This window comes from Ixodes scapularis, unplaced genomic scaffold (assembly GCF_016920785.2).
Source record: "Ixodes scapularis isolate PalLabHiFi unplaced genomic scaffold, ASM1692078v2 PGA_scaffold3__209_contigs__length_174095766, whole genome shotgun sequence".
Classification (NCBI taxonomy): Eukaryota; Metazoa; Arthropoda; class Arachnida; order Ixodida; family Ixodidae; genus Ixodes; species Ixodes scapularis.
The window spans coordinates 11,880,933-11,904,678 of NW_024609868.1; the positions used below are offsets into that span (position 1 = coordinate 11,880,933).

Below are 23,746 nucleotides of genomic sequence, written 5' to 3' on the forward strand. Positions count from 1 at the left end.
GTAGTTTTATAATCGGTCAACTTAGTTTCAGCAGTGCAGTGGCAAAGATTGCATAACAAAAGTCATAGTTTCTGCATAGCTTTTTTGGCTATGTAGTTTACCTGGGCGATCCAGTTTAGATATGAAGTGATTAAAACACCGAGATATCGAAATTGATCAACAGACACCAGTGGTTCGGCATTTATACAATACGAGAAAGACAAACGTATACTTTTACGCGTTACAGTCATTTAAACATCCTTTTTGGAGTTCAAAACCACGCTCCATTTTGTGCACCTCAAAATGGAACACGACTGTGACTGGCAAGACAAGGATCGGACGTGTTTTCCGGAGCTCGAAGCTAAGTAAAACTTTTTGTTTTGTATCTGGGTTTTCTTTTAAAAGTACTTGTTATGGCTTAGCATAAAGCAGATTCAAAGGAGCAGTAGGATCAGGAGGGTGCAGTAGGAATTTAGGTGTAGAGGGAAGTGGTGGTAACGGTAGTGTAGGGTCACGTGTCCGAACACGTATAGATGAACTCTTTTGGCGAGCGCTTTTTCTCTCTCTCGGTTGGTCAATTTGAGGCGGAGTAGATATAGGGACACTTTTTTTTTCTCCTCGGTTGGATTTACAGATATTGGGCAGAACAGGAACGCGAATGGCAAAAAAACAGGACAAGGCCACATCGGACAAGGCCAAACCGGATGTGCCCAACGTGGCATGCGGTAGTTGTGAACAATGTGCTTCCTCACGGAAACCCCGTTCGCGAGCGTGAAGGAAGCAGCGGGCAAAGAGTACCAGTGCCGGATATGCGTGAATGCTAATGAGATGAAGGGAATGTTGGAAATGATGAGGGGGGAACCCGGGAAGGAGCGCGAGGCACGAGAGAGGATGGAGGTGGAGATGGAGAGGAAGGAGGCTAGAGAGAGGCTCAGGGACGAGAAGGGCGAAATCAAAGGTTTGGACGGCGGAGAACTTGCTGGGCGGAGGAAGGGAACACACGTACAGTGTGGTGACTGCAAAAAGTCAGTAGACATAGAAGACACTAGGTTTGATAGCGTATATGAGGCAGTGATGACAGAGTTCACGTGTAGAAAGTACGTCCTAAACGCACTACAAGACAGGATGTAAGCACAGAGCACAGAGCTAATGGCAAGGATTGTGAAACTAGAGGCGGAACTGGAAAGGGAAAGAAGTGAAAGAAAGGCAGTGTACGAGAAGCTGGTGAAGGCAAAAGAGAAGTTGGCAGAGGAGGTGGTCCTTTGGCCATCGGGCAGCACAGCGAATTACACGGTCGTGGAAAGGAATGGGGGGAGGACGTACAAAGGAGCACTGAAGCAAGAAGGAGAAGAGACGGGAAAAAGGGGGAGGAAAAGTCAAAGGACAAAGCCCCTGCTTTAACAAAGAGTAGGGAAGATATGAATGGCAACGCGATCATAGCAGGGGAGTCCAACATGGAAAGGTGCCGGGGGCAGTAGCTGAGAGGGTGATGATTGACGCCAGGGTCCAGATTGGGCAACACTTAATGAGGGCAGTGATCGAGGGGTTGAAAGCGACACTATAAGGGACAAAAGAAGGCCAAAACCTCGTGATGATAGCAGGGGGACTGAACGATGTACTACGAGGGAACGGGAAGGTGTGGGGAAGCAGTCGCGCGGGGTGGTGAGGAACTTGAGGGCGACATCGGACAACGTACAGATCCATGCCTGCACATTGCCAGAGGTGTGGGGGCAGGGTGTTCACATTAAGAGAGCTGCGATAGCCGCAAACCAGGGCATCTGGATACTGGGACGGAAGATAGGTTTTAAGGTGATTAACATGAATTGGGAGTTGCGCAACAACAGCGAGCAGGCTTTTGAAGGGAGCGGTATTCATTTCAGCCATTACGTGGGGGGAGGGCCGTTGGGTGGCGGATGGTAGGGAAGGCGATGGCTTTTTTAGGAGGCCCCAAAGCACTCAAGGAGAGGAATCCTTTCAGGAGCGAGTCGAAAGGCCTGTAGGAGAGGGAAGACGTGGTGGGCACATCAGTGGGGCATCGGAAAGCAAAGGGGTAGATGAGAGTAGGGGTGTGGGTTTGGGGGAGGTGCACAAGGAAGGTGGGAGGAAGCCACGCTGAAGCAGGAGAAAGAGGCTACTTAACAGAGCTTTCATAAACATGCAGATGGGCAGGAACAGAATAAAGTGAGAGGAGATAGAGGAGTAATTAGAAAGCGAAAGCTTTGCAGTGTATGGATTAGCAGAAACACATCTGAAGGATATAAAAGAACCACCATACATACCGGGATATCATGGGGTTGTATTCAACCAAGCCAATGGGGAACAGAAGGGAGACGGATTAGGGGTGTAAGTGAAGTTTCAGGAATGGGAAAGGGAGCGAGAGTTCTGCAGGGAACATATGCGGATCAAAGGCAATATTGGGGGTTCAGGCACAATCATAGGTTTCGTGTACCTGAAAACAGGGAGTGATGCTGGCGAGAAAAACGCAGAACACTTAACATGTATATCAGGACACGTTAGGGAAATCGGCACTAACAAGGAAATAATTATCGTGGGGGACATGAATGCGCATTTGGAAGACTTTGATGGACATACGAATACAACAGGGAGGATGTTAGAGGAGTCCTGCGCAGCTCTTGATTTGGTATTGGTTAACGCTCAGGTAAAATTTAATGAAAAAATAACATGGGAAAGAAAGAACTCGCACTCGACTATTGACAACTGTTTAACGTCGCGGAAGATATACAACAAATTAAAAGGTATGGAAATAGACGAGGAAGGCACGAAAAGTTTGGGGGGCGACCATAAGAAAATGAAGATCAGATTTGGCACAGTAAAACCAGAAATGCAAAATCAGAAACAAGGTGGTAGGAATAACTTAAATGTTAAAAAATTACAGGAGGTATCTAAGCAAATTAAGAACATTGTACCCAAGCAACCGGAAGGAGAATTGACATATGAAACTGAGTGTTTTCAGAAGAGAGTTAGAGAAATGTTGAATCAAGCAAGGAGGGAGAAAACTAAAACGCAAGCTCAAAAGCTGGTGGGATAAACAGGTTAAGACAGCAATAGCGAGATGCCAAGCGGCATCTAGAGAACACAGATGGGCAAAGAAAGGGGGCCACACTGTCCGAAGTAGCATTAAAATGGGAGGAATTTCAGGAAAAAAAGCTGGAGGAATCAGCATTAAGACAGGCTGAAATTGGGAGGAGGGGTCTAGTGGATGATAGAGATAAACCAGAAGAATAGAAATGCAGCAATAAGGTTCTGGGAACACATCAGTGCACAGAAAAAAAAAAAAAGACCGCGGGGTACGAGCAGACACTAACCACACCGGGAGGCATAAAGCTAGAGGGGAAGATGTAAGAGAAAACATTAGACATACAATCGAAGCAGCATTTTCGGAGTTAGAACCAGATCTGGCCATAGGGAATGGTAGCGTCTACAGAACACAAGAGGAGGATTATAGTGAAAAGAAAAAAAAAGAAATGACTACAGGGGAATGGGGAAAAAGCAAAAGGAAAGGTTCCGGCTGGAACTGCGACGAGTCCAGTCGGCATAAAAATGAGACTGATAAAAGTTCTAGGCAAAACAAGCAAATTGAAACTAAGGCAGGTTATTGGTCAGATACTTATGGGAGGGGAGGTACCCAGTGACTGAAAATTGGGCAGGATGATAATATTATATGAGGGAAAGGGAAACAAAGACAGTATCAAATCATACCGACCAATCACAGTAACTTCAGTAATATACAGACTAGCTATGCTAATTGTAAAATGAAGAATAGATGAATGGGCAGAGAGAAAGCAGATTCAGGGGGAGCTTCAAAACGGTTTTAAGAGGGAGAGACGACTAGATGACAACTTATTCGCAATCACTCAGTGCATAGAGATAGCAATGACAAGTCAACAGCCATTATGGGTAGCATTTTTTGGACATCAAAGGGGCATATGACAATGTGAACCAGGAAAAACTCTGGGACCAACTAAAGGGATATGGGCTAGGGGGAACCAAGGTTAAGTTTCTAGAACGGGCTTATACGGAAAATAGGGTGGTTATAACATGGGAAGCCAAAACTACAAGACCAGCAGCAATACAAAGGGGACTTAGACAGGGTTGCCCATTGTCTCCCCTTCTCTTTATGATATAACTCAGTGAGACGGAAGAAAAGATAAGAGCAGTGCAACCTAGGTGTGACCTGACTTAAATTGAGGAAGGACATGCAGTAAATCAAGTATTACCACGGTTAATGTACGCTGACGACATTGTACTCGTAGCAGAAAGTCGTGAAACAATACAGGAACTGATTATAATTTGCCGCAGGGAAGGGCATACTTTAGGCCTAAACTTCAGTAGGGACATGTCGAGTGTAATAGCAACCGGCGGAATCTTCCTATACCTCCCATTGGGACTCCAATTGCAGATGGCAGCGCCAAATCTCCCCTAAAAGGCGTTGGGTTTCTCCAAAAGCAATAAGAAATAGACAAAACAATACGCGCGCCGTCGTCATGGCAACTGATTGGTTATGGGGGAGGGTGTAAGAAGTGTGGTCCCTTCTCTCCCTCTCTCTCACCCTCGGCGACAAAAGGATGCAAGTTTGTTCGGAGTTCGGAGCAGCCTCCAAACTCCGAACGAATTTGCATCTTATTGTCGGTGATGTTAAAAGAAGAGGGAACTGCTTCCATTGCCGCCGTCTCGTTCTTCTACAATACAATGTAATCTTTTTAGAAAAAAAGAAAAGTGTGTTTACCTTTTTTTGCGAATGTCCGACGCTTCCGAAACGATTGCGCTTGACTTTGCGTCACTCGATTGAAATCGGCTTGGCAACAGTGCATGTTCAGTGACAGCCAGTTCTCATAAAATCATCAATCAATGAATGCAAAGTGCGCCCAGCCGCTGCTGTTTCGCGGCTAAAGATGGGCGCACATCGCCAGTCTGAGCACAAGTCCAAACTTCTTTTGCAAGTTCTCTTTTTATTAGGCAAAAAAAAGTGAAAGCCGTTTACAAATCCCTGTAACGCCGAATTGGAGCGCAGCTCTTGAGGAGGAGGAGTGAAGGGTACTGAGGAGAGGGTAGACCCCTCCTCTTTCTCCTCCTCCTCCCCTCATTCTTTAATATGCTCCGGGGGGGGGAGGTCACGTGACCTCGGGGGGGGGGGGGTCACGTGACTTCGGGGAGGGGGGTCACGTGACTTCGGGGAGGCGTGACCTGGGGGTCTCGTGACCTTGGGTGTCACATGAGGGTCACCTCAAGGTCACGTGACCCCCAAGGTGACCCCCACGTGACCTCAGAGGGGTCACGTGACCTTGGGGGTCACCTTGGGGTCACGTGACCTTGAGATGACCTTGGGGAGACCACGTGACCTCGGGGGTCACGTGACTTGGGGGTCACGTGACCTCAGAGGGGTCACGTGACCTCGAGGGGTCACGTGACCTTGGGGGTCACGTGAACCCAAGATGACCCTACGTGACCTTGAGATGACCTTGGGAGGGGTCACGTGACCTGGAGGGGTCACGTGACCTTGGGATGACCTTGGTTGCGCCGACGGCGACGCCAACGGCGACGCCGACGGCGACGGCGACGCCGACGCCGCTCAAGCCGGGAACGGGCCCCTAAGAGCTGCGCTCTAAAAACGTTCACTGCACGGCACAACAAAGTAACAAAATCTACACGAAACTACTATTCAAGTATTCACAGACCTGCAATCACGCATTTAACTTTGCAGTAGTTAGCGACAGTGATTCGATCGCCACGGTCTCTCGCAGGTTCCTTCTGCAGCGCCAGCTGCTCCACGCACGTGCTACCGAGCTGCGGTGCTCTAACACCGATACCGCCCACACCGCTATTTTTAAGATAAATGCGCTGTCCTTTGTGACCTCCTACAATAACTCTACCATAATGAAACATGCACCAGCAAGTTTTCGGCAATCCGACACTGTATAACCAGAAGTATAGCAACCCGTCTTTACCTTTCGTCACTCGATCGGGAACCTAAATAACTTGGCAGAGCTGTTGCAACTGGAATTAGAGCACCACTGAGTCGAGCAATAGACAAGGTTTCGTTTGCTCGGTGTACTGGTAGAAGAAATAGACCGATAACCAATAGGTCCACGCCACTGGCCGCTGCCGCAAACGAAAACCACCACCGCACCGCTGGCACAGGCGCCGTCGAGCAGCCGACGCATACGCGAGCGCGGCAGCCGACGCTCAACTGTTCTCAAAGGTTAAAATACGAAAAACAACCGGCCAATGAGAGCAAAGTATGATGGCGAAACTTTAGCTAAGCAAAATATTTGTTTCATCTTACCAGGATAATTTTTTTAAATCTGTAAACAGCAACAATAATATGTATCTCATCCTATTAAATCATCTTTCCGGCGGAAACCGGAAGAGCTTAATAGAATACCAACGGATAAGAGATGGAGCTCAAATAGCTGACAGGAAGTTGCTTGAAGTTTCCGCCGGTTGGTAATAGTTTTTAACGACGAGAAGGTGGAACTCCTTATACAGGACACAGTGATAGAACACGTAGAAAAGTACAACTATCTGGGAGTGTGGTTAAGTGAGGGAATAAAGTATTTAAAACAGCATGAAGATATTATAATAAAGAAGGGGAAATGGTATTCAACTATTATGAAATATAGGGCACTCTGGAACTATAATAGATATGAAGTCGTTAGGGGTGTATGGAAGGGAGTCATGGTGCCAAGACTCTCATTTGGGAATGCGGTATTGTGTATGTGGTCAGAAATTTAGGCAGTTTTGGAGATACAGCAAATGAGTGTAGGTAGGTTGGCATTGGGGGCACATGGGAATACACCAAACGAGGGAGTACTTGGGGATATGGGTTGGGCATCTTTCGAGAGAAGAGACGCGATCAGTAGAGTAAAATTTGAACAAAGACTAGCTGATATTGAGGATACACGGTGGGCAACGAAAAAAAGGGGGGGGGGGGGGGGTGCACAAGCATCTATATATGAAAAGTATAAACACTAAGTGGACAAACCGAACCCGCAAGCTGAGATCTAAATACATTACACGAGATGGGGCAGATCAGAGCATATCAGTAGAAAGGGAGTAAAGGAAACAGAGGAAGTTGCGGGAAGAGAGAAAGCAGGGAAAATCAGCTTTAATAATATACAGGGCAATAAGAAAGACATAAAGAAGGAACAGTTGTGTTATAATTCATTGGGGAGCTCATTGCTGTTTGAAGCTAGAACGGGGGTGCTAAGAACGAACACATATAGGGCTAAATTCCAGGAAATAGACACTCTATGCGACATATGCAAACTCGAAAGGGAAACTATAGAACATGTAATTGTAAGGTGCACGGGGCTTCGTCCCACCCTCTTCGGGGGGGGGGGGGGGGGGGGGGGGGGGGGAGAGGGGGGGGAAGGGAGGGGATACGGATTTGGAGGGGGCACTGGGATTCTCTGACATGAATGGACTAATGAATAGGGAAAGAATTGCGGTAATTAAGGGTAGATTGGAAGATTGGTGGAAAGATCTAGGGAGGGGTAAAACAGATAAAGTAGAGAATGGAAACACTTTTAAAGGGGGGAGGGGTAGTGTTAAAATAAAATTTATATAAATTAAAAAAAAAAGAAGGGACATCGAAATGTTAGCCTAGGTGGCGCAAGCTGCCGCCAGTTCCAAAGGGTATAGCCGGTCATTAACATCCATCCACTCATCTACCCATCCACGAATGAATCGAACAGGGACAGCGATTAAGGGATTCCTGGTCTGACAGACTCTTTACACTAGAAAATAAAACACAGTCATAGGCAAAAAAACTGACAATGAACTGACGGATTATTTGTTTTCAAATCATTGATAAATATTAAAAACAAGAGTGGCCGAAGAACTGATTCTTGGGGCACACCCAATAAGACAGATGATTCAGGCGAGAAAACACCATCCATACTTACATACTGCCGTAAATTTGTTGAATGAGAATCGAGCCAACGTAATATGTCCTCGTTAGTGATAATAAAAAGCAACTTGTGTGGCAGTTTTCGATGAGAAACGAGATCAGAAACTTTCGTGAAATCTAGAAATATTACGTCAGCTTGACCGCCTGTATCAATGGTAGCCGAAAATTCGCGTATTGTGTGAACTAATTGAGTTACTGTGGACATCCCGGGTCTTGACCCACGCTGTTCATCGTTAAATAAATTAACAAATTTGCCACGCATATTAACCAAAAAGCCAAAATGGAAGCCTAACTTTGGCACTCGTTAGGCACTTTTTGGCCCAAAGTTGCCACATGAAAACCGAACAGCTAAATTGGAAGCCTAACTCCGGCACTTTTGAATGGCGATTTAGGCACAACGATGCCAGATGACTGCGAAACTACCAGGAATGAAACCTAACTTGGGCACTTTTGTTTAGAAAGTTGGGGAACAGTACCTCAGACTCTGACTAAAGAAGGTCAAGGTTTGCTCTACCTTTGCTGCTTCGAGCTTTTTAAAGCCCAAATTACCGAGACAAAAAAAAAAAAATCTTATTTTTAATCTTCTCGATTTGGGAGACCTATAATAAGGACAGGCGCTCACTTCAATCTAACCTACAATTATAGTTTGAATAAATTATTTAAGTACTATTTCAGAACTATCGATTATTTATTTATCATCGGGTACAATTCATGTGCCGGAAGATATTCAAAATCGTTTCTATAAATGCACCTTTAAAATTCGCCGAACTCTATTTTTATCAGGGACACTGTGAAGCGCCCCCAATTCAGGCAATTCCCAGTGTCTCAAACTCTACTTTTCACACTGCAGTCCCCAAATTTTTCGTGGTCGCTGCCATTTCTGTGCTTAGTACAGAGATAGCGCAATTGACGATGGTTACGATTTGAAAATCTGACTTCCACTGCTCTGGATACGGTATCGAGAACCTCAGTTGTAAGGATTTGCTGTGTCCCGAACTATTTTAATATTTTCTAAGGACAGAAAATTGTTTCCTGCAGTTTTAGATAAGGCTAAAGGTAACCGGTAACGATTATTTTAAGCACCAATATTGCCGAAGTGATTGGCACGCTGAAGCGTAGTTTAGTTAGTGGGTCTAGTCGTGACGATTTTCGTTGCCCCCAACCGACTCTAGGATACTTCCCGACAGAGTCGTCAAAACGCAAGAAACAGACACCCGCTTCCTATATTCCGAGATCCTCCGATCGTTGATGATGGTTGTGCACTCACCAGCAGACAAGGCTCCATCTCGGAGTTTCTTCTAGAAACGCACCGCTCGATCGCTCGACGTTCATGCACCGAGAATCTATCGCAGTCTTTCTTTGGCGTCAGGAGTTTACCCTCGACCATACGGCGGGAAGGGCAACGTCCCTGGCCCATCGATGCGATGAGCGGTCAGAGAGCCCACGCGCCTGACCTGCGTCCATTACACACGCCACTGAACGCGGGGTTTGCCCGAACGAAGGAACGGAGATGCGGGAAGCTTGTTGATCCGATCTTCCACAGATTACGGGGTTGACGCTCGTGACGCGAAGCTGTCCCACGTACGCCGTAATCTTCGTTGTGCAACCTGTGGCTTGTGCATCTTCTTTTTGGCTGCTTCGTAGATGATTTTTTTTTTCTCTCATTCCCATGCACGCTCGGCCGCGCGTGTGTGTGCTTGTTTGATTGGATCTCGGCGGTTTAGGCGATATTCGTCGGAGATCTTGAGTGTTTTACGGCACACAAAACAGGAGGCTCTAAACCCATATCCAGAGCGCGCTTTTCTGTTTGTATATTTTTGCTGCCCATCATGGTCAATGCCTCCTTGAAAGGTCAATGCACAAGCCGACTTGGCTTTCGAAAGGCCGCGTTCTGGACATCCCTCCACTAGATGAAAATCGGGAAAGGGCGGAGAAATTGATCAAAGCGTACAGCGCATTTTTTCGCGTTTGCTTGTGGCTGTGTCTGTAGGTGGGATTATATTTCGGCGTGTATGTGTCTCTGGACGTTCTTATCCAATAACGTGTTTTTTTTATTGGAATATCTGTGGAGGTCGGTGGTGGCTACGCTCGGATATACGTGACGGAACAAGTGAGTGCGTGCGTGCATGCCTGCTCGTTTCTCGTGTATTGAAAGAAGGCATAAAAGGGCACGAAAGCCGATTGTGGTGGTTTTTATCCTTTAGGTCGTCTGAGATGTAGCTAATCATGGGGATGGCAAAAAACGGGGTTGCAACAGTTGGCTCACCCGGAGCCTTGATTCTCCTTTTACGTCTACCACACCCCATGCCAACAGAGCATTTTGGCTCACTCAGATCCTAACTTCTTTTCGAAAGTGGAGATCTGCCTGAAGCAGTTGGTCGCTTGGTTCCCTTTTGCGTTGGCGTACGCCTACCATAACTAACTCCACTAACTCCGTTTCAGCTTACAATATACCACGCTACGAGCCACCGCAGTGAATTTGTGGCTTGGGTCATGTCACGTGGCATTTCAGTTGAGCTCAGCGACACGCGACACGTGACGTCATATGGTGCACGTGTATCGTTGGATCGGCATTGGCTGCTCGAAGTGTCCGTTGGGGTGAGTTTATTTATTTATTTATTTCATAATACTATCAGTCCTCCAGTGGGGACTATGATAGGAGTGAGTACAAAAAACAGTAGACAATGTAATACATATGCAGAACACAATTTGTGTTGGGGTATGATGTAATCTCGCTTGTGTTGGGGTATGGTGTAATCTCGGTAAATAAATGTGAATTTGTGAACCATTCATGGCCGTGTCATTGTGTTTATTTATAAATTATGATTGTCCAACCAATTACGGCGGGTCCCAACTTCTAGCGAAGCCCACGGCTTGTTGAGACTCACCTCAATACTCCAGTCTTGGAAGTCAAGTTCTAGAAGATGCATCAGCCATTTGCATGGGTGTAAATTTGAGTCGGGCGAGGGCACATCGTAAGCGCTGATATCGACGGTACGGACAGCAATAGGAAAATTAAAAGAACAGAAGATTATAAGAAAAACAAAGCAGACCAGAAGGCATACATGTGGTCATTGATGCAGCAAGTATAACTTAATACACTATTTTTCATTTTCAGATTTTCTTTCTACAGTGCACGCGGCCGATGTTTAAAACATCTGTATATACCGAGCTTGAAAGAGAGTTTGCTGCTGTCTTCTGTTCACTAATTAAATTCTTACCGGGCATTTGAGACTATTAGGACCGCAAGTGGCAGTCACTATATTTCACACTTCGGAAGCGAATACACTAAATGGGAAACTGACGCACCTTTTACTCTAGATTTTTTGTAAGAACTCCATGAACGTTTGGCAGAAATGTCAATCGAACTATAAGAATAAATATTTAAATGTTGGTCTCGGAATACTATAGTTATTTAGGTAATCGTTTCCCTGTGTTTATATAACAGATGAGATAATTGGATGTTGGTAAGTTGTTCAAAATATGTAAAATGTTTTCATATAAAATTGTATATTTAGAGAACACAATTTCTGGGACTTGTACAGCGTTCGCCATGCAGGAATCGTACGCTTTAATGAAGCATTCGACTCTATTTCTTGCTCTTTTTGGCATACACATAAATGCCAGGTGGAGGAGAGGCAAACCAGAAAAATGTAAAGGTATTTTTACTTACTTCATGTTACTAGCCACTAGGTATTGATAAATTTATTTCTGTTCATTCCACAGTTAGTGTAGGCGCTGTGTTACTTCATTCTTTACTAAATGCGAATTGATCTTTAAAAAAACGTATTCCAGAGTGTCACGTACCTGTTATGAACCTCGATATTTTTAACAGAAATTTTGTTTATAGGCTGGATTTTATAAAAAAAAAAAATGTGTATCGCTCGATTGTGACGAAAGGCGTTACACGCAGACCAAGGCAACATAAACGATGCATGGCTCGTAGAAGGCAATGCTTAAGCATTCAAAGCATGTAGAAGGCATTATTGGATATTACAATCCACATGTACTCATTAACTAGAAACAAACAATCGAAACCAAAGAGAATCACCACGGAGCTCAGCGGTAATCGAACCCCGGTCTATGCGACGCGCAGCCCGACACCATTGCTCGGCGTCACAAGTGCAACATGAACGAGAGCTCAAGCAAGTGGACTAAGTGTGCCTTGTCGCCGACGGTCCCCTGTGCTAGCACGCGACTGTCCGCGGCGAATGAATCTTAGTCCAGCGTACTTGGTTCAGCATGCTGAGTCCGCCAGCGACCATCGAAGGCGATGTTATACGTAGTAACATATTGAGAAGGCACGGAAGCGCAGAGAGCGACAACATGGCTAAATGCTTACTGTTAATTCTGCAGCTGCTGCCGTGGATTTTTGCCGACTGATCGTTCGTCACTTCACCAGGTCAAGCATACGTCAGAGCGAATTCAGGTCAGGTGCAAGTCGACTTTGATCGGTTCTTCAAGCCACAAAAAATGACGTCCCCAGAGGGAACACTACAAAAAAAGAGGGTGTAGTACTTGTGCCGATTTGGGTGTATGTAACTTGTCCGATATACGGCACCCCCTGGGAATATACGCTACACCCCAAAAAGGGGTGCACAAATGCACCTCATTTTGAGGTGCACATGTGTCCCGTTTTCCTTACACCTCCATACTCAGCGGGCGTAGAGACACACCCCACCCCGGGGTGTATATATATCCCGCTTTCCACCCTCCTCGGTGACAGAGAATACTACTACACCCTAGTCTTAGGTGTACATATATCCCGTTTTCCACACTCTTCTCACTTACTGGGATTGCAGTTACACCCAATTCTTAGTTGTACATATATTCCGTTCTCTAAACTCTCCACACTACTGGGAATACCGACACACCCCATTCTTAGGTGGACATGTGTGTAGTCGACAAAACTTATATACAATCCGTTAATCCATAAGCTGAGACTGCGGTGGGAGATACGTGCCGGTGGGATCAATCGGCCGCGTCTATTTCATCACCTTACCCTGCTTTCTGCGCGTAGGTATGGACGAGAGCATGACCACGTGGAGAAAGAGGCGTATGACTGGTCCAATGGCGTATAGCTTCCTCCAGTCTCAGCTTATGGATGAATGGAGTAAATGCGAGGACATTGCATTATACAATTACATGTCATTTTACTGTATTCGTGAATCACTTGACACTAGTACCATACCGTTATATGATGTGTGCTCGTAATTTTGTTTTATCGAAGTTTGTGTCGTGGTAGGCTTGTTTGACCATCATCTAGTTGAATCTTTTAATGCTAGAAATCGAACGGTGATAGTCAAAATTAGTCTAGACTGCATACAGGCCGAGTGACGTGAAGGCGAAGTTCAAAACAGTAGAAACCCGAATCAAAAAGAAAAAGAGGGACCCAAACAACAATCGCAATTCCTGTTGGTGTCTTCCCTCCTTGTTCCTTGATGTCAGGTTTGCAAAATGTTGTAAGTCCAACAGCTTGCCTGCATCTTTTGTTACATTCCTGTCAGGATCATGCAATATTTGATAAAATAAGCTACGAAAATTGGCATCTTTTCTCACATATTTATTGCTCATAAACACTGGATTAAATATATACTACAAAAATACACATTAAACTTGCGGCTTGCTGTGTGGTCTGACGAAAGGCATGTGCCAGAAACGACGCTTGTTTCCTTTCTCCTTCTTTTTGCATGTCTTATAGGAAGGGTGTGTACTTTCCGGTGTTCATTTCTGAGAAGAATCGGCGGATGTTTTTCGGTGTTTATTTATTTTCAAAACACCGGTGTATTTCGGTGGAACGTCTCACGACAAGGCTAAAATCGGTGATTATCGGTGGAAAAAAATGCGATTGATCACAGACAGAGAGTTCCAATTTTATTCACATATTTCATACACTTCTTTTTTAGGAAGCATCTTTTTCTCACACTTGGTTATTATAGTAGATGCAAGCATACATTGAGAGGCTTGCATCCGTCATGGCAGCAGGTTGCTTGCGGTTCATAACCCACAATTATGAAAACTCACGCTCCTGTATGACACGGACGTTGGCAGTGTCTTCCAGGAACCACAGCAACCTCTGAATACGTGGCTTGCACCGACATCACTTGACCAGACACAATAGGGAAAGGGCACGAGGGCCTACCCTCCACCGCGTTAATTTTTCCACAAAAGGGGGCCATAGGAGACACAATAGGGGAAAGGCGTGTAAGAGCTTAGCTTCCACTGCGTTCACTAGACGCTTTTGACCTCCAGAAAGGAGGGCGGACTGACGCCATGTGCAAGCCATTTATAAACACTGGAAGGATCCACGAGATAACACGTTTGACGAATCTCTACGGGGAAAAGGTTTCGCTAGGTCGGAATCATGCCACGACCGGTGTTTTTCGGTTTTAACCAGAACGAAAAAATCCAACCACCGGTGTTTTTCGGTTTTAACCGATTTTATATTTTCGTCACCGACGGATGTTTATCGGTGTTTTTCGGTTAAAACCGGAAAATACACACCCTACTTATAGGTCACCCTCTTAGCTATGTGCCCTGGGTACTGACCACCAAGAAAAGCAATGGAGCATTCCTGAAAAGAAAAACATAATTATATACCATGATTACATACATAGAGTACACTGTGAAGGCCCCACACCTTACTTAATGAGCAAAAACAAAAACCCCTAAATCAGCCAAATTCAAAAAAAATATTGAGCACCAGTGAAGTATAGCGAAGTGCGAAAGTTGCCAACTTCGATACAGGCGCAAGGCTGGCAGACTGAAAAAACACATATGATGAGAAACAAAAACAATGCATGTTCCCAATATATTGAGACATAACTGATTTTTGCGGTTTTCGACAATGCCCAGCCTGTTTCTTATATCAACTGTGTATATTTTCACTATTAAAACACAAAATTATCCCAAAAATGCCAGAAGCAACCTTCTTTTCAGTGATCGCCAAACCAGATAAACTAATGCAAACATTCGTAGTGTTCTAATGCAAGCTTCATTTATAAAAAATTTTGGACCATCTAAAACAATGTTCTCAACTCATTCGAGTGTGGGGGCCAGATAGCCCACCCCCAAAAGGTCAAAGGCCAGTGTAAGGCACGGCGGGAGGAAGGGGGGGGGGGGGGGGGGGGGGGGAGGTCAAGAAATTTGTTAAGGGGACATTGTGCTCTCTGCTTTTTGTAACTTGCAACTTTGACAGTGGCATTTAAGCTGCGATTCGCAGCTCCTTTTGGCCCTTCCCCGATGCAGTCACAAGAATTAAAATGGTACTGCCGCCCACATACTGCATTTTCTAAGAGGAAAAGAGAGGAAGCACACTGTCGTTTCCGTTGCTGTACTTCACTCCGGAATTGTCCGAGCTCAAAATGTCTCGAAACAAAGTCTTAATTCAACAGTTCCTGCTCTTTTGAGGATTTTTGATTGCACCAGTATGAGAAAATACTTGTATTTTAATAGTGACCATCGTTCTTTTTTCGTTCACCTGGAGAATTAGGGGTTAAACGTTTCATCTACATTAAAGGGACCATGAAATGACCTTTTTACTTTTTCCCAGGTAACTTTTACATTAAACCGTCAATGTTCACTGAATGCCGAACAGGCATCCGTTTTCGTCTCGGTTTATTAACTTCTACACAATAAATTAATGAAATCTCGACTTTTTCTTTCTCTCCAACTGACCGCAAAACAAGCCGTGACGTGTGCTGTTTCCGGAACCGGAAGTTTTCTCGGCAATAGGAGAATGTGAGCGTTAGCGGCGACGAGTTGGGGTGCGCCGGTAGGTTTTACTGCGCTGATGTCACCGATGTATATTCTGAATCGGCGCCTCTCATCGCCGCATCTCAGCTGAGCGAAAATCAATGAGATATGTTGCGTGGCGACAGCATGGGACTAGTCCCATACGCCGGTATGCCTGTTGGGAAGTGCAGAGAGTCTTCCGGTGAAGACTCCAGAAGTCAACCCAACTGCCATTGTTGGTAAAAGGCGGCCCGTGTCAGTCGTTTGCAAAGCGACGTAGATGGAAACAAATTGCCGCGGCGTTTTTCGCGGCCTCGGAGATGCAGGAGCGAGCCGATGTTAAAAAAGATACGTTTGAACTACGATTGTCAGCAAGAGCCTCGTAAATACCTGTTCACACTCGGAGCGGACGCGCGCGCTTGATGGAAGTGCTGTATTCGCGCTGTTGGTAAACGCTTCGGGACCGATCTTTTACGATTGCAACTCGATACTGACGCGACACTCGGCAAAGAAAGTTTGGATCGGCATTGCACGTATACCTCCCACGAACTGTTATAGCTCGACGGTGGCGTGCAGTCTGTCAGAATAAAAATGGCATACCAATAACAAAGTGTACATGCCGTGTTACGAAGGTAATCCATACGGCGTTTATTTCAGCTCTATATCACACAAAACAAGAAGATAGAATCGACGAGAGTCCCTTTTCGACGAGTGTTCGTCAACACGGCCTCGGAAAACAAGGGGAAGAGATTGACCTCACCTCTTAATCTAAAATTGAGGTAGCGACCAAACTATAATACGGGAAGGGTCCACAAGGGTAGCGCGGGCATATTCCATTCAGCACGCCAGCCGGTCGTAGGCAGGCGGTCTTGCGACGACGCAACGCTGCGCCGAGTCGGAGTGCCTGCTTGGCCTATATTCTGAGCAGCTCGCTTCGTCGGAGTTGGTGGATTCGTCGCCGTTGTCGCTTTTCTCGGGTGTTTGCGGATCCAGCGTTCTTGTTCGTCGTGGTCTGTTTTAAGTACTTTTTTTCTTGCTGCTTGAAGTCGGCACGCGCGAGAAGAACACGTAGAAAAATAAACGTTCAGTCAGTCAGAGTTTTGAGACGAAGGAAATCAAAGGAAATAACCGTTCGTAGGTCGTCGCGACCCAAGCGACCCAAGTAACTGAAGTCAGCCCTGCCCTACTGCGCACGCGCAGTAGTTGCTTCGTTTACCACACGATAGATGGCGCTTGGCTCTCAGCATCATCAAATTTGGCAATTTGCGCCACACATCTCTAATTATGCTACAAAATGTGGATCTCAATATTATTTAACAAAACTTTTAGGAAACATTCGCCGGATATTTGTTGTTTACGATCGCGGTGCTGGTGAGGTAGGCTCTTACCCAATAGGCGACGTGGATTCGGCTGACTTGCTCCGTTTCCGCGGATGCATCTTAGTGAAAAGGCAGCGAGCTTTCGAAGGAAAGAAGGCGCAAAAGAGTCCAGTTTTCTTTTAAAAGTTCTATAGCAAATAATTTTTTTTTGCTCCCTATTTTTGTGTTTTTGTGTTTCTTTTCACACCTTTTACGACGTGCAATGGATGAAATTCGATTTTAAAATCATTTCATGGTCCCTTTAAAAAAAATTGGGTTGCGTGTACGCTTATACAGCCTAAAACTTAGTCTGTCTCAACGGGCGACTTGTCTCCCATCTGCAGATGAGGAATTTATCCAGCGCAGTACAACCGCAAGCCTGGGGTTTTTAACGTGCACCACGCAGTAGTGATACACGACCGCACACCGGTACGATGGTCATTCAGATCGAAACGAGCAGGGGTGTGGATCGAGGCCAGGATCCCTGGGTTCTGCGGCGCGAGCTTTCGCTCCACGTGCTCCGAGCTGGTGTGGGCTAGACCCCTCGGCCACCGGTCCCTGCCTCTCCCCTCCCCCCCCCCCCTCCCCCCCCCCCTTATCTACATTTGAAGCAGCAGTGGTGAGGTGGCCTTTGTTCATTCTTTTTACAAACCAGATGTTCTGCGGGACGTCAAAGACTAGAGCACCCCCTGGTGGCGTATGCCAGAAAAAGAATCTTAATGAATGCCTTGAAGGGCGAAGTACAAAGATTAACCCCTCCAATAAAACGTGCCCATAGCAGCTCACAAACGTGATTCTGAAATTAAAAAGTTGTTTCGAGCACTACTTTTTCCGCTCACGATTAAGTAGTAAAGTAGACTTCTGCTACCTTGATTAATTCTCAAATAGACTGATTAATAATATTTAGAATTTTAAAAACGCATTGTTCTGCTTGTTTCTTTCAACTGAGGGTTTTTATGTTTTTGTAAAATTACCAAATCGCGGAACCTGGATTTGTTTAATCATTTCTAGTAGCTTCCTCCACCACTGCTGCATATTTCAACAGAGCCGTCTTGATTAGACAAGAAATAAACAAGCACAGAAATTGGTAGCATTAACGTCTAGCCTAGAGAAGGTTGTTGTGCCTTTATACTCAACAATTTCAAACACGCTGATGTGTTTTCATCTTATCACAATCGATTTTATTTCGGATTCCGACTGCCTTCAGATGTATAGTTTTCACATAATACACAACGCTTACGGGCGATATGTGCACAAAACTATTCGTTCAATAACACCATTTTGTGGGTCCACCTGCCACATATAGCAGACGTTTTGCCACCCAGGTTAGCCATAAAATACCATACGCCTGAATTTTCGCATTGCCTCAAGCCGTAATTACTACTTTATATACACCTCACTCGACGGATACACCACTTTTTGGGCCCAGCATAAGGCTACACATTGCAGCACACAAACCTGTTTTACAGGGCCATATGGGGAAATTACATTTGCTTTAACGACTTCAACATTTTTTACTAGATCGAGCACGATATGGCTGAATAACTCGTGGCAGCCATGTCAGCCATACCACGAAGTAATAGGTTGTAAGAAGAATGCGGACGGACTTTAATTTTCTTTCCCTTAAGGATTCTCTAGAACTGCGTGCCTGCTTACCAACCCAGGATATAAAACCTGATCATAAAATCTTACCTTCTTTTTAGAGCATAGCAGGGTTGTTAAGACGCGCTGTACGAAAACAAGCTACATAACATTAAACCTCCTTCGGAGAAGCGATAAAGCTTTCACACATTCTTAATGTAACTGTCGCACTGCTATTGTGGACATTAAGAAGAAAAAAAAGATTAGCAGAAAAACAACGGTTTTTAGCACCACAGCTGTGCGAACATTGTAGGAATACTAGAGATATGAGCGTTCTCCCTGGTTGTTTTCGTCAAGAAAGCTAGGGTTTTTAGGGGCGAAGTCAAAGGTGTAGATGGGCGATTACTGCGCTTCAGCCTTCATCTATTCTCCACTTGAAACTTTGGCGAGTGACAGCTCTCTGGAACCGGAGTTTGGTCCAGGTTCTCTTGGTGGTTTGAAGATGCTAATCGCTTTAGTTGGCTGTGGGCGATGTAGACCCCAGGGCTGCTTCCTAAAGCACCGCAGTAAAACCCCTGCAGGGCAACTAACCACCGCCGGGCCAAAGCGATCAGCCATTCGCAACAGGAAACAATTAGGGAAACGGCGCTGTCCCAAAACGTTTTTAAGCTCTCTACGGCGCCTAAAGCGGCAAATTCTCTTCGGGTCAGTTGAATCACACAATTAAGCTCGGAAGAAACTTTGTGGTAACAATGAGACTTTATTCAGACTTTCAGTCTCGGCTGATAGAGCAAAACGCAAGCGCTATTCTAGAGCGAAAGCGGTTAGATGAACAAATCTTAACGCATCTACCGAAGACGCCTAATTATTTTAACGAAGGCTGTCAAAATGATAGGGAGTTTTGAAACGTAAATTTATATCTATAAAAAAAGTTAAACAAACATTATTATTTACTTAGATTTCAGAGTGTTTCCGACTGCTTGATAAGAGTAGGCTTGTTCGATCTACCTGCGCTTCCTTCACCGGTGCAAAAACAATGTAGGTTGGCGCACTTCCGGTCGTCGCTCAACACACATACCGGAAGTACACCGTCTTACACTTTTCTGCGCCGGTGAAAGGGAGAAGGTAAAGGGCTGTAGAAACAGGACGCTTTAAGAACGTCTGATGTGATACTTCTCCGCCACATAAAGTGCAAAACCCACTTCCGTCCGGACTTCTTTTTTTTTTAAGGGTGTGAAAAATGAAAGTTTTTCTTTCCAAGGTAGTTTGTGTCTTTCACGAAGGCTCATCACGTGGGTCCGGACATCACATGCCATATTGGCTGTCAGTTAATCGCTCAAGGCCTCCGCTATTCTTGAAGTCCTGAGAACTGGAAAGGGAAGGATACGGGGGCGCGGCGCCAACAGATGGGCAGGCAACAGGGACACTATGTGCAGGTTACCTGTAACGTCAAGTATGACGAGCACTGACGTCACAGAAAAGCAGAGGAGGCGAGGAGGAAAGCCGCGATGTTTGCCCGGTGGACGTCCAAACAGAAGAGGGACTGCCGGACTCCAACTTTCACTTCATATATGGTGGACAAGTGTTGCCCCACGTGTTTCAAGTTTCCTGTGTGGGCCACTAAACTCGACAAACACAAAGTTGGAGCCGAAGTTGACGGAGCACACCGATTGGCCTATCCCGACGATGACTTCGCGCTTTCTCCGCCGACGTCCAATCGGACCGCATCGCGAACTTTCTGCTCCGACTTTGTGCTTGACGAGTTTAGGGCTCCTGGTTACCCCTTTGAATCGAACGAGCCTACTGAGGTGGTTTATGGGCTACGTTTGCAATGCGGTGCGAGAGGGTGGTGTCGAAAGCGTTCATCATCCGCGAGCGTCTGCGCTCTCCGTCCGCTTACCTCCTCGCCACGCAACAACGCTACGCATGCGCACTTCTGAGCAATCTGGCCAGCAGGCGTCCGTCATTAAATCGCAAACGCCTCTCATTGGTTTAAGCTGATCCCTCTCTTAAATCTAGGCTTTCCATCACAACTTTCGACCAGCGGCGACATCTATCGCGAGCAAGGGCAAGCCAAGAGAAAGTCAACTGCTACCGCCACCTCTTGCATCGTGAAAGAACTGTTCTCGTTCACTGTTTGGCGCGAACGCCGCGCGATGCCTCTACCAGCGTAAACGAATCTGCCTGGTGAGCTCGTCCGCTTCAGCGGACCGTTCGATTCCCTGACAAGCTGTCGGGTCCGCGCCTTTCGGCCTTGGCATGTGTGTGTAAAGCAACCGTGTGTACAGTTTCGTTTATTCATAATTTCCTGCGACTCTCTCGCGCTCGCAAAGCAAACCTGTGTAGATCGAAGTACCTTATTATCGCTCCGTAGCTCATGACATTAGAGAGTTTTAGTATATCGTTTTCAAAGCACCGCGCGCTTCAGAGCACGCATGGAAGTGGCGGCGCGAGCTCGCGCTACAGATATCTACAGATATGTAGCATGGCAACAAAATCAACTGATTTTGATCCATGCTGACAAAATCGACCCCCCCAAAAAAATAAGAAAACATTTTTTTTTTTGTTTCTTTGTTGACGGCGTGCAGTTGTTTATTTTACATATAATCTCGACGGAATATTAATAGAGCGTGTATCACTCATTAAAGATCTTGTGTGTCTGTGTTGATTGATAGTGGCTTAACTTTTAGAGACCATATATTGTCGTGGGCAATGAATATAAAGTGTTAAGAATAGTATCTCGATTGACGAAGCCTTTTAGGAACCTCCACTCTTCTATGTGTCTTTTCAATTCTTTAGTAAAGTCACGACTTGAATTTGCGTCTGTCACACAAAACTCAATAAAAAAAAACACGCAGGTTATGAGAATTGAAAGTATTAAGAAAAGGGTTATTCGAATTGTGATTGATAGGTTCTTTGAGCGCCGTTATTTTATAACTATGTTTCCACTTCTATTTGCGTCAATCAAAAGAACTGTTCAAGACTGCGTTTTTTGCGTAAACTTAAAGATTGGGCAATGGATTCAGCGCAGCTACTTGAGAAAGTTAGCTTTCATTTTCCTTTACCTGCAACGAGACATTTGGTTAGTGTTTATGTTCACTCGCCTTGTAACACTTTACTATTTTCTAGGATCCAGTCATTGTATAACACCAACGCTCCACCTCACTCTGACATCTCGTCATCAATTACAGAGTACCGTAGCTAATTGAATGAGCACTCATCTGCCCCTTAATTTGTTATATTTATTGCTTGTTAGACTTCCTTGATAGTGTTTGGACAAATAAATAAAGAATATTACTATTATTATTAAAAATTTCAAAAAATTCAGAACGTTTTTTTTTATGCCAGTTTTATTGCTTTTATTCACTCACGTTATTTTGATACTATTCGTTTTTACCACACTTAGTTCTTGGGTAATAAATCCTTAGTATACGATTGCAGAGCCTTTACATTTGGTATAGTTAGTTCCTTGTTTCCGGATAAATCCGAAAAAATAAGAAAAAAACCCCGGTAAAAATTTTGGTGAATTTGGATTTATCCGATAAACAGCGAACTTGAATGTGCCAATCCCCCCCCCCCCCCCTTTTTTTCTCCCCAAAATTACAAAAAATACAAAGGGTGGTATTTTACAATTAAGTTTGATCAGCGCACAGGGTCAATAGTCCTAGAAAAATGACACCACAGTAATGTTTCACATCTAGGGCCATCGTCGAAACGATTTACCTCTTATCTCGTCAAAGTTCATTCAGGACAACAGGTCATTGGACTTTTGGGTCCCGACAAAAGCCACTGTGTTGTTCTTTTTTTAGTTTGGGATATACTGTTCGTGCTTTAGAGAAAGGAGAGGTTCTGTTTTTGTAACAGTGAAAGCTATGTGCCATAGACATTGCATAACATGGGGGCTTCTCTGTTATGTCCTATAACACCCAACATCGCGCGGCGCGGGGTAGGTTATTGGAACAGGATGGGATTAATACGAGTTTCCCAGCGACTACCTTCAAGAATTTATCAATTTTAAGGTATTGACGTTAATCGAAGCAAGATTTTTCTGCAACTTTTGTCGTGGGACAAATTAGTATTTTCAATGACAATTACATAAACGCCAAATCCAGCTGAAGAAATGTTAATTGATACGAGCTCGTTGTATTAATTCATTGTTTTATCGGGAATACATTTGCACCCGGATATTGTTTATTAACTTATTTAGTTTTAATAGGAAACAATGCGAAATTAAACTCCTAATTTTGGAGAATTGGAACCAAAAACAAACAAACATTAACTCCGATAAACTTCGAATTTTCGGCAAAACACAAATTCCGTAAAACACTTTCCGAATGGGACGAAAAATAAACTTTGAATACACGGAACCCTAGGTATAATACACGAGCTACTAACGAGTGGCTTTTGACACTGCCCTTTGTGCCAAGTTTCAATAAGTCAGGCGGGACGGTCAATTGTCTCTGGAGGGAGTCTTTTTTGCGTATAGTCATGCTGTTCTTGAGGTGTTCCTTTCTTTTTTTCTTTTTGATAGCTTCAAAGCATGGGAGCACTAACGGCACAGCAAACAAGCAACAAAACGAACAGTCCTCACGATTTGTTCGTTTCTTCTACCTCGTGATCTTTTGAGCACCGTACAGCAAACACCGCAAGCTACAAGCCCAGCGAGCCAATACTGGCAGCGTAGTAAGACACGTGAGAACGTATTACAGGAATTACTTTGACTAAGGCGGTGTCACCTCCCCCACTCTGCGCTCTTACTGGCTGTCATGGGGGCCATAGCTCTAGGTGTTTGCCAAGTTAATGCGCGCCCCGTATGCACGTTGAGCTCACTGCTGGATTGGCTTTGGTGAAATACCTCTGGTGCGAGTAATACATGCGGACTTCAATCATAAGCAAATCAAATCGCAGCCTCAAACGTGACTTTAAGCGCGAACAGGCGCCGTCGACGCCATCCGGAAATCAAAACACAGCTGCGTCTGGTCGGAGTGGCCGTAGTGACGTATGGCCGACTGCAGGCATCTTTAAAGGAGTACTCTGGCGATTTTATGAGCTAACCCAACTAACTATATTTTCGGAATCACCGGCCTTTAACTTTTCCGGTATGCTATTCAGAATTTCGAAATTCAAAATAGATACTGTGAAATCGGCAACTGAGGATGATTCC

General features: G+C 45.1%; 1 protein-coding gene across 1 annotated transcript in view; it reads left to right on the plus strand.

Moving 5' to 3' along the window:
• The first annotated feature begins 717 nt into the window (after window positions 1-717).
• The window catches only part of LOC120841309 (PE-PGRS family protein PE_PGRS30-like), a 45,768-nt gene continuing 22,739 nt past the window's right edge, over window positions 718-23,746 (plus strand). The window contains exon 1 of the mRNA XM_042292559.1: window positions 718-937. Coding sequence (XP_042148493.1) covers window positions 718-937 — 220 coding nt within the window. The remainder of the gene's footprint in view (window positions 938-23,746) is intronic.